At 33.7% G+C, this 12,442-nt stretch overlaps 1 protein-coding gene across 2 annotated transcripts; it reads right to left on the minus strand.

Moving 5' to 3' along the window:
- Window positions 1–3,823: 3,823 nt before the first annotated feature.
- Window positions 3,824–10,295, minus strand: LOC11441148 (DNA-directed RNA polymerase I subunit rpa49). Of its 2 annotated transcripts, none has more exons than XM_024776745.2 (5): window positions 10,057–10,295; window positions 9,562–9,961; window positions 9,240–9,392; window positions 5,748–6,062; window positions 3,824–4,498 (listed from the first exon to the last, which is right to left on the minus strand). In XM_024776745.2, the coding sequence occupies exons 2-5, from the start codon at window positions 9,955–9,957 to the stop codon at window positions 4,076–4,078; spliced, it is 1,287 nt and encodes a 428-aa protein (XP_024632513.1). In that variant the 5' UTR covers window positions 9,958–9,961; window positions 10,057–10,295; the 3' UTR covers window positions 3,824–4,075. The 2 variants fall into 2 exon arrangements, with proteins under 2 accessions (XP_024632513.1, XP_003595057.1); XM_003595009.3 differs by having other exon boundaries at window positions 10,128–10,294.
- Window positions 10,296–12,442: the final 2,147 nt, after the last annotated feature.

Below are 12,442 nucleotides of genomic sequence, written 5' to 3' on the forward strand. Positions count from 1 at the left end.
ATTTTAGGCTAGGAAGGTTGGTTTTTATCAATTTTAAGAGATCTTATGAAAGTTACCATCAAATGTAAAATTAGATGGATGTTTAACAATTTAGTTAATGGTGTTAATTAAGCTCATAAGGGAGTTTTTTTTTATCTATTTTAAGAGATTCCATGGGGAGAGGTTGTTGTCTATTGTAAAAATAGAGGAATGTCTGTGTCATTTAAAGAAACTTCAGGGGAGGTAAGTGTATCTTTTCTTAAATTATAAGTTCATAGATTGATCAAAAAAGATTATAAATGAAAAGAGAACACACAATGTTTAAAAAAGATTGATCAAGCCATGTTTTTTTTCTTCCAACAATAGGTATGTGGAGAACACACACAATGTGAATTATGTCCAACAATAAGTATCATGAATCAGCATAAAGTGTTTGAGCCTCTTATCATTCGAACTAAACAATTTGACGACCAAACCATAATTTAAAAGGGGGAAATTTAGTACAATAAAAGAATATAAAGGAAAAGAGAAAATGTTTATCAAATTTTAAACACTCCCTTCAACTTGTTCCATAATACATGCAAAACATATAGGTGAAATTATTCTCTCATGAAAAGAATTAATCTTGAATGCATGAATATTCAACAATAAAGTAAAATATCTTTGTTAATCTATTATTATGTGATTGATGCTTTCTCCTAATTGCGTTCATTAAGTCCAGAACAACTACTATCATTTTGAAATTAAATGTGTTTTAGAACTCCAAACACACTATTATGCCAAGATGGGGTTGATTTATGTAGCAAGAGATTCATACATCTTACGTATGTAGACAAGATTTAAGCATTGACTTATTATATATGAAGAAAATTATTCACATTGTGTACTAACGAAATCTACGAGGGAGATTAGGTCTTGTGTGGTTGCTTCACACCTATAACTTATAGCAAATAAAATATTTTAATGTAAGCTTCCTTTTATATACGATTATTTAGCTCATGACCAAGATAATATTTCTATTTTTTATTCCCAAATATGTACTCTTAGGGCACTTATTAATCATTACTGCACTTTTTTGTTTCATATATTAATTTCCAAATACATTTCTGAAAGTGATTAGGAACAAATTGAATATTTTATAGATAAGTTGGGATTGCATTGGTTTTTTGTTATTGAATTGTTAGATTTTTTGGATTTTTTTTTTGATATATTTAGGTTTTGTTGATTTTAGACATGATGATGATTTTGTATTGATCTGTTATATGTTTTTTTGGATAGAATTGTGTTAGAAAATGTTAGGAATTGTTAGAAATCGTTAGATATTTGAAATTGTTAGAAATTGTTAGGTATTAGAAATTGTGCTAGAAAATGTTTTGATATGATGTTTGCATCAAGAAGAAGAAAGAAAAATCGCCTATGACATGACACGGAATCGAATGTGATGGTTCCGTAAAAAAGAAGGATTCGAAGGTGTCAGTGTACAATCATTCGAGGTTGAGGAGGAGCGGGAAGACATGTTATTTTGGTCTCAACCAAAAGCAGGTGCTGCAGGGACTGGCGAGGACAACCCGATTGACTTGTGTGACGAGGAAGATGATTGAATGTAATGGACTGTCGAACCTTCAACCTCTGAGGTTCTCCACCGTTGAATTGTACATGAACGTCGAACATATCGGTCATTGCTTCAAATCTACACAATAAGAAATTAAAAACAATCAATGAAAAACTCATTCAAACATTTTATCAAACTTGGAGTGCAAATTATACATAAAACCTAAAAATCATAAATTCAAAAAATATAACAAAATTATTCAACTTATATCAACTCTTAAAATAAATCATATACTCTTACATGTAAATCTACTTAAAAACTAAAATAAAATAAATCTACTCAAAAACTACAAAAAAAAAAAAAAAAAAAAAAAAAAACATCTATAACAACTAAAATGTAAGTTAATACTATGATTACTTACTTGTGATTTTGTTGAATAAATTTGGTTGGGGTTTTTAGAGAGATTTGAAAATTTTTAGAGATTGATTGAGAATAATAATGGAGGAAGAACTTCTGCCAGATTTGTATCAGGAGCACATCGGCAGTTAACCGCCAAGGATTTCAAGCAGTTAACTGCCGTCGGGGCTTTTTAGTTTTTTATATGTGTTTTTCAGTTGTATCAAATTTGTATACAACAATTTTCATTATGAAATTCATCTTGAACACCATGCATCTTATGAAAATCAAAGAAATTAGAGTGTTATTTTTCCCACCCTGCTGTCTTCTCACGCGCCTTGCAAAAATTCCAAAAATACCTCTGGTCCGAAATTTTATTTTTCGAACCAGATTGTTAGTGCTTTCCGGAAACTAAAATCCAGAATATTCCGATATGAATTTTTTGTCTTTTTTTTTATGTCAATGGTCTCTGTTGATCGTTATATAACCCCCCCCACATAAGCTGCAAAGTAATTGCAAGGGTCGTATGAACGGTCAACAATGACCATGACACCACAGACACACCTAAAAACTACCTAAAAAACTAAAAAAAAATTGAACAAAAAATGTAAGAAAGGATGTGAAGTGCAGAATGAAGGAAATTGTTGAAGATCCAAACCTTTTTATAACCTTAAATCAGTCATAAGTACAGTCAAATAAAATGTGTTCCACAATCAAAACCGTTAAAAAATGCATTAAAACATCACTAACCGTTCAAACCTTTGGTGAAACGCCACCGTCCAAAATGAACTGAGGGGTTTCGGATTTTATATTCCATGATTTTTTTTCCTGGTGTAGTTTACTTGAAATGAAAATAGGGCTCCCTATTTATAGAGTTATCTAGGCGTTGTGGACCACATAAATTGTCGGTGCAATGTGGATCACACATAAGAATCTAATGTTGAAGCTTTCCGTATTATAAAATCCGAACCAACCCTCACCCTACAAAAAGTCCCAAGTTTTCCTTTGTTTCACCCAGGATCGTATTTATTCGGGTGATATATTCCGGAAACCATGTATAATCCGGATTATATAATCCTGACTGCATCAGACTCATTTGGCCGGTGGTCTGCACCATAAAGAAAACGTTTTTCAAACACTTTACACATTTTTTGACTGCATTACTGGCTTCAAACACGTTTTTTGACCCTCCCTCCCTATAAATAGGCTTCAAAAGTTCTCCATTTCTCACACAAACCTCTCCCACCCCTCTCCTCCTCTTCCTTCTACAACCATGTGTTTCCATCGTTGGCCTTTCATAGAAAGAGGCATCTTTGGAAATTTTCAAGGATTGTATGAACGGTCAATGGGGATGGAACCGCGCTGCAAAGAAGGGCGGTTCATCTGAGGTGGTCATGCTGGGTGTGAGGTTAGTATGTCTGGGTGTCATATTGACCATCATGGTCTCTTGTTCCCTAGAGGCTCATGTGCCCCCGCCAGCATTGGTTTCTTCTTCCCATCCCCCCTCTTTCCTCCCCCTCTGTTTCCCTCCAACAGGGGTATAGCTTACCCCCTTCCCCTTAGAAATAGTTTTCGGTTCTTATGTAATAAGCTTAAAAAGCTTCAACATTATTGTAATGTATTATTCATATTTTAATAAAATGAGTTGTTTTTATCTTTTTGTCTTCTTATTTCTGTTTTTTTTTATTTGCATTTATTTTATGAATTTGAAAGCTTAAAATGAAAAAATTCTGGAAAAGTAATAGGGTGCACGAGAATTTCATAGGGTTGGAAAAGTAATACTCTAGAAATTATAGTGCCCAGCATAAGAAAATGTCATGATGCAGATTTCAATCCTTTGGTTTTGAATTACTCTTTCATTACAAGAGAAGAAAGGTTACACATGCTCTAAACTAATTGGCCAATAACAAACATTTATCTCATGGATGATTCATAAAATAAATTATAATTAGTATTAAATCACTTCCAAAATCATCAAAACACAAAGCAGTAACATGGTTGAAATGTACGTGCATATTATAAAAAAAACTAGAGAATCCAAAAACTCATTGGGTTGGATAGCAAAACTTGACATCACTTCATCCAAGTGACTGATAAACAACTTGATTTGCAACAGTCAATGGTAACAAAAACAGACTCAAAAAGTGATCACAACTTGTTCTTATTCTTCCTCTTCCTTTTCTTTATCTGAGAAAATGTAAGTGGGATAGGAAGTGTGGCATAGGAAACCTTCTGAGAGGATATCAATTTGCAACCCAAATGCTCAAAGATTGGTCTCAGCGTTAGTGTGGTCATCCTTAGATCCTTTGCTATATCTCTGTAGTCGGTGCGGAAATCGTCGGAGAAAAGTGTGAGCACCAAAACATAAGAAATGAGAAGATTCATCTTTTCAGGTGGCAGCCTTCTTGATTCAGTAACATCAAACATTGTTGTAAATCTATGATGCAGAGTGTAGGGAAGTTTCTCGAACTTTGAAGAGGAAATACCATCCATGGAGTGCTGATCTTTGAACTTGACAAGATAATTGATGAATGAAAGTATGCAAGAATGCTTCTTCTTTTCGGAATCATCCTGTAAATAGAAAAAATACACAACGGATATCATAATTTAATCAGCAATAACGAATCTCAGAGAGAACTTTATTTTAAGAAAGAAACCAAAACCAATACACATCCAAAAAAACATAACTCAACTCAAGCCTACTAATACAATAAAAGTGCAGCCAGATAATAACAGCAGAAACAGATCCCAACCCCGCAAAAAATCAGTCCCCTGTCACTGCCAAACACCAACCACCAGCTCCAAACAGATAAACTAGCACCATATCTGCCAAGAAAAAAAAAACATGGCACAACAGACCACTAAACACCAAAACCGTTGCATCCTGAAGCAGGAAAAATAGCAACACAAATTCAGATTAAGTGATTGACTACTACTGTGGTGATAAAAGAAAAATAGCTGCAAAATCACCCCAGTCCCAACACAGCAGTCGCCAAATTAACTGTTCAGTACAGCATAACAGAATGACCAAACAGTAGGCAAAATCAAAACTGATAAGGCAATCTGATCAAAACTTAACAAACCCGTAATACACCTGCCCCGGGAATTCGAAACAGCAAATTTTCTACCTCTGACAGACAAATCAATGGATCCCACAAACATTTGTAATAGAAGCAAGGATTCTTTGCAAACCTACCAAGATACCAACGCCAAGCCAACACCTTAATTTTGTCAACTACTTCCTCAACAGACTCCACCTTATTATTGACAGAAGATCGTTTCTAGACTTCTATATTGTGCATTTCCATTCGTATCCACATGAAAGTTTTAAAAAAATAGCAAGTGAAAAAAAATACAAAAGGCATACAGTTCATGAACTCTCATGAATGCATGTATGATACAGAAATGACAAGATATGGTTGCCATTTTGAAGTGTCCAAGCTTCCTTTACTTTCAAAATATTGATATAACGAAATATAGAATAAAATAATAACAGGTCCAGAAACTACTATAACAGTTTAATTAATAGGCTAACTACAACAGACAATCTCCTTGGGGTGGGGTGGGTGGGGGTCACCAAATATTTTACACAACATCTCCTAAATTCAAGAAATGTTGATAAAATATATTCTTGTAATAAATATTGAATGAGCAGGGGTCAAAACATTTCTTACCCTTACATATTAATATATGCAAGTATAGTATCACTGGTGGTAGCAAAACTATTATTTTCAACTCTGAGGGTTTCAAATGGCCAATAATTACGAACTCTACAGTTATATTTTAAGCGAAAAGGCTATATATGTATAAGTATAAGTACCTCAATCTTCTTTAATCTGTTTATCCTGTTGCGAATAAAAGATGGATAAAGACTGAAGTCTGCTGCTACTTCCTTTTGCAAACTATAATAAATGTCTTGAAGGTAATTCCATTCTTCTGCAAGGATAATTTTGTCCAATACATAAGCCTCCTGAGGTGTAGTTGCAGAAGAATTATATGGTGGTATATGGCGAGTAACGTGAGCTTCTGTATTTGCAAGAGCAGTTTCTTTTACTTCAACATTTTTCATTTTCTCGTCCAAATTCTTTTTAGCTTCAGGTTCTTCGTCTCCTCTCATATCAGCAAGCCTGCTATGCTGCAGAATAATACAGATTCAAAGATTAGGTTAGAACAATTCCAATAAATATCAGGTATACCTAGTTGAATGATAATTAACAGAAGACTCGATCACTTAAATTCAACAGTACTATCCTCACCTATAAATACTAGCTAAAAGGTTATTTAAAATAGGTTAAGTAATAAATTTTCATAATAATAAATAATGGACAAAATATAAAATGGGCAAGTCAGTAACTGTCCTCAGGTTTATTGTTTTAAGATAACACAGTATGTACAAATTATAGAAAAAAGCATCTTAAATGGTTTACCAAAATTGTAGCCTCTGAGTGAAATAAGAAAACAATCACTAAGCGGGATGACATAGACTCTAATCACTACTCACTAGCATAGTAGCGTCTATGCAGAACCCCATGGAGAGACCCAATGATATACCATTAATTAATCTATGATACAGAGCAGAGCTCTACATGCTCCAAAAACACAGGTAACCAAAGAAAATCATGATGACAACTAAGGCAAGTTAAAGGCTTTCTTAAACAACTAAAACTTTCAACAGCGGAACTACGAGAAAGAGGACAGGGTGAAAATGTGAAAACTCAAAAACTGCACACTGTCAGTCTTGGGGTAGGAACTGTAATTTTTTTTTCTTCATCTTTAGTTCATTTCCTTCAACCTGAAAATCCACTCACAAGAGTAAAAAAAGCAACAGACTTGTCGGTCTTGTTTTAGTAAACCGTTTGTTACAAAATATAAAAAAAAATTGTCTTGTTTTATCTACCCTAACCAACCCTGCCTACCTTTATTATCATAAATCCTGATTTCCATACACATAAAATAATATAATAAACTAAATTTATTAATTTAGAGCTAAATCATGACCCAAAAAAAATAATCAAAGTGGCTCTAATGTTTCAGAAAGAAAAAGAGACACATACCCAAGTCATAGTAAAGGCGGCACATTCAAGAATGCGTCTCTTTTTCTTTCTGAAACTTTAGAGCCACTTTGATTTATTATTTTTTTGGTCATGATTTAGCCATAATTAATAAATTTAGTTTATTATATTATTTTATGTGTATGGAAATCAGGTTTTATGAGAATAAAGGTAGGTAGGGTTGGTTAGGGTAGATAAAACAGGACAAGTTTCTTTATATTTTGTAACAAACGATTTACTAAAACAAGACCGACAAGTCTTGACGCCATGTTGTTCAACAAAACTTAAGTTTATATCCATTTTATAAATATGATTACTATATTCATCTATGATTCTCCTCACAAACCAGTAAGAACTTTTCTTATATAACATAAGCCTATGTCTTCATATAGTGATTATACAAACAAACTATATTCATGTTTTAAATTCATTTCCCTCTTTTTTCCTTGGATGTCTTTTTCTCATGGAAATTTATAATTTCCACATTGACAAGAATTTGGGAGTTTCATGGTTTATGTTGAGATATTCCTCACCTCACAAGCCGGTTTTGTGGGGTTGTATTAGGCCCAACCACGATTTCTAAGATGGTATCAGAGCCTCTCCAAGATCCATTGGGCCACCTGCTATCAGGTTTCCGCTATCGAGCCACCCACCATTTATGTCCACGAACCAAGCTCAATAGTGCTGGTCGTGAGGGGGTGTGTTAAGAGTCCCACATCGGATAGGACATGGTCTGACAATGTGTTTATAAGTGGGGGCAATCCTCACCTCACAAGCCGGTTTTGTGGGGTTGTGTTAGGCCCAACCACGATTTCTAAGAGTTTATTTGTTCTGATTTCTTCCAGAAAGTTAATAATCATCAAGTGCCATACTGCTTTGGCACCTTTCAATGTTTTGCTTGAGAATTAGTTTGACCATTGTGGCTGCTGATTAGCTATTGTTGCTAAGAGAATGGTTTTGGTGGGATTATAATTTGGGAATTGTAAGTGTAAATAAGGTTTAGTGAATTATAATTCACCGTGAGAATGTAAGTGTAAATAGGGTTTAGTGAATTATAATTCACCATGAGAATGTAGGGCAATGTTATTGATGTCGGACCAGCGGAAAGCCAAAACTCGACATATCCAACATATAGCGCCATGGCGCCGCCATCCTTCACAAATAGGTCGTGGCAGTTTTCCAAAAATCCACCACCGATATCCGCCATGACTGATATTTGACAACACTGATGTAGGGTATATTGTTCTTATACAAAACATGGTTATGGTCCTAACAAGACTGGGAGTGTACCCATCTGATACATTAAACCTAAGCTTTGCTGCAAGAACATGTTTATAAATTATAAATCTTACCTTATGGTTTCCATTTTTCAGCTCATGTGTGACATTGCATAATATATGTCTCCTATTTTTCTGTTCAGTCATGTATTCTGACCCCTTCTAATAAACACAAGACAAAAGATGTATTCTAGCATGGTTTCTTTATCAAAGAAATGATATAAGGAGAAAACCATAACTGACAGCTGTTGCCCAAAGTTTGAGTTGTAGAATTCATGCAAATGAATTGTGTTATATAACGAGTCAGTTCCAATTAAGCTAAGAGGTGGTACACTCTTGAGTTAAAATAAGTAAGATTTCCTAGAGTTTAGTTTTGGACAGCTTCTCTTCAACGCAACAAAACTTGAGATGTAGAGGCAAATTTGGCCTGATTCTAGTGGCTTGTAAAAGTTGGAATGCAACTCTTTCCAGGGAATAAAACGGATCATTCAATAAAGCTACTGGGATATTAAATTGCAACTAAAACAGAACAAGCTCAACAATAGAACAAATTCATAATGTTGAGATCACACATAAACTAGAGATATGGCCAAATTAATCCTTGCAATTCTTGAGCTAAATCTCGAGATTGAGTTGGACATAAAGCCCAATTTGAAGACTGAATATACAGCATTAAGTTGCATACTCTTATCCTACGAAGGGTGTATTTTGCCGTGATCAAAATGGGCAAGTCAAATCATAAAATAAACAATTGGATGGCAATGTTGAAAGTGAAGTGCAATGACTTCAAAGTTTAAAGTGTTTTTCCAATCCAACCATAAACTTGTATTATATATATTTTCACCTCTAAGCTGAGATTCACGCATCATTTTCTAAAATTTCAAAAAATAAAAATAAATAAATCACATTGAAATAAGGACGTTGTCGTGTAATTACTTATTAGAACAGCTAGCAAATAAGGGTTAAGCATGAATCTAAATATACCATCTTATTTGACCTCTTTGTTCCCAAAGCAGCATCAGTATTTCGCTTTTTCTCTGCCAACTGTTCCGCAGTCATCTCTTCCACCATCTTAATCGGAGTCGGAGGCGGCTCCTTATATTCCACACCTTTAACTCTTGGTTCCAATCTGAATATCTACACAACACCAACAAATCAACGCAAACACACTAAAGTGTATGTTTGGTATCACGGTAGGTATGTAAGAATCATGGCAATCCACAGCGGATCACCATGATTCTGGCACACCCACCGTGAATCCAAATCATCAAAACAGCTATTTCCTCCTAATTTCTTCACAATTTACCTTATTACCACCAATGGGCACAATCTTAAGTGTCTGAGATTCCTTATCAAAGACACCAAGCATATAAGTCGCGGGGTTTCTGGCCGCGGCTACAGCCTCTCCCTCATAACTTGTTCCAACAAATTCAACAGAGGAACCAGCTGGGCTGACAACTAGCTCAGTCCTCTTATGCATAACCTTGTTTCGATACACTTGAACATCGGTACCGGAAGAGCTCTTAACAGGATCAAATCCAGAAGTAAAATAACCAATAAATGGAGGCATTTTGGATGGATCAGAACTGACAACTTCAATCTTAGCTTGAACCGGTTCATGAACCGGTTCAGGTGGTGGTTCAGTAACCATTTTCTTCTTGGTTATGGCTTTCTTATTGGATTTTGGATCAGGGGATTCCATTATGCTGCATCATAATATAGAGAAAATAAAGAGAAACAAACTAGGGTTTAGTTTCAACATGATAATAATAAGTTAAGTTGGATAAATTAGGATACGCACCAACTGTGTAAAATGATTTTACACTGTCATCTAAAAAAACAGAAGGAAAAGAAAAAGGTGGAGTTGCTCACTGTTCTAGCGGCAAGCAATGGATCCGGCGGCGGGTTCCGGCGGTGAGCGGCAGCTGGTGAAATAACTGGCAGATGGAAGAGGGTGGGTATATTCTAAGGGGTTAGGGTTTGTTTTTTTTTTTTCGTGGTTTTTGGGCTAATAGTTTGTTTACACATCTACTAATTTACATTTTCTTATATCACACCCTCTATGTTATGTTTCTGTTGCATCATCTGTTTTTATTTTATTTTTCAGTTTTATATCTCTTAAATATAATAATCTTTTCTTTTTTAAGAAATCTTTTGGATATGATCTAAAACTTAAAATACATTTTGAATTATATAATTTGAATTGTACCACTATAAAAAAAGAAAAAAAATCTATCTTCCCTCTTTCATTTCTTCCGTTATGTGTTTTCTCTAAAATATTGGTAAACTCTTTAAAATCTAAAATATATTCATATTTTGATTCATCAATGAATTTTCATCAACATGCTGATTTTTCACCGGATTATTCATAATTTTAGATATGGAGGCACGTCTTGATCATGTTAGGGCAACATGATGAGCATTATTTTTAAAGTTGTCCTTTTTAAATAATGTTGAAGTTCCTTTGTTATCTTCTTTCATGTCGAGTTCTTATGTTAAAATGAAAGAAGGCATGACCATATGATCTCTCGCTCTTTTGTTCTATCTATGCAAGTTTCTTGGTGTTTGAAGATTTATGATGCAAAGATTGTTTTAGCCAAAATTTATCAAAAGGGGGAGATTGTTAGATATGTAGACATATTTTGGCTGCATTTTGTTAAAACAAAGAGTTATAGCAAGATGTTGGGCAAAATATCTTGACATGTTGGTGCGATATAAGAGTTGGCTGCATTTTGTTAAAACAAAGAGTTCTGCATTTTGTTATATTTATTTGAGATTACAAGTTGAGTATTTAAAAAGTAGCCTTTTGTTAATCATGAAGCTTATATAGAAATGTGCTAAAATAGTTATATATGGGAAAATCATATATGTTATATGCACTCAGATGATTGTAAAGTTACTAGATGAAGATGAAAAATGTTTGAGAATTTGAGTAAATAATGAATAACTAATTGGTCCTGAAGTACCATATTTTAGTTCAATTGAGACACAAAAACGTACCTTGTTAACTACTCATGTTATGATATATTATTTATTACTTTGTTATATTAGAAATGCAGGTTATTTGTGTGATGCTCATATGAAATTTTAACACTACATAAAGAAAGTCAAGAATGTGTTTGGTTGAGGTCAATGATTGAACACATAGAAGAAACATGCAATTGTCTTCCGAAATAGTGAATGAAACAAACCTTTATAACATGATACCAGGTGCATTGCTTAGTTGAAGGAAGGTGATCTTCAGAAGAATGATGATATAAGCCGTCAACAAATTTGTTCATGTTATAATCTTGCAGACCTTTTCACAAAGTCACTCCCAAGCATAATTTTTTAACAACCATACAAAATATTGATCTTAATCGTGTCGGGGATGATTGTTTGATTGAGGGGGAGATATAAATATAGTTTGCACCCTTTTTTCCTTCACCATGGTTTTGCCTCACTGGGTTTTTCTAGTAAAGTTTGTAATGAGATAGATATACCGGATATTGTACTCTTTTTCCTTCGCTAAGATTTTTTTCAAGAGGGAGTGTTATGAATATATAAACTATTGGATGTCCATCCATTAACCTTCTACATACATGCAACTCCCACTAGTAAGTGGATTGAAATGTGATTATTCTTTTACCTATTTACTAGATTTATAACTCGTGTGTTGCACGGGTTTGATTAGAATACGTATTTGAAATATTAATACAAATGAAAAAAAAAATTACAAGAATAATCACATAGAACTAAATGATTGATAATATTTTAAAATATGTTGATATTTTTGTGTTTAATATAAATTTAAATTAATAATAAAAGGGTTGTTTCAAACTATATGAGAATTCACAGTTGTTTAAATATTTTAAGGATAATATATAGTTCTTGGGCGGTCTTATTGATATTTCATAAGTTTGAAGAGATATATCACAATTCAAATTTTATCCTAATAGTATAATCATATAGGAGCTTTTCTTTTAATGAATCACGATTGTGTAGTCGCAAGATGTTTTGCTTTTTATCTTGGTATAGTTTATTCTTTTCAATCAGAGTTAGATGCATTTATGTTTCTTAGTCAATATTGCTCATAAAATGGGTTGAAATAAGAAGTTAGAATGTGATTCATATTTGGTGGTTTTGTCTCTTTTTCTCTAATGTTTATTAAAAATGTAATTCATGTGATGATATAATGTTTTCTTATG

Source organism: Medicago truncatula, chromosome 2, assembly GCF_003473485.1.
Source record: "Medicago truncatula cultivar Jemalong A17 chromosome 2, MtrunA17r5.0-ANR, whole genome shotgun sequence".
NCBI lineage: Eukaryota > Viridiplantae > Streptophyta > Magnoliopsida > Fabales > Fabaceae > Medicago > Medicago truncatula.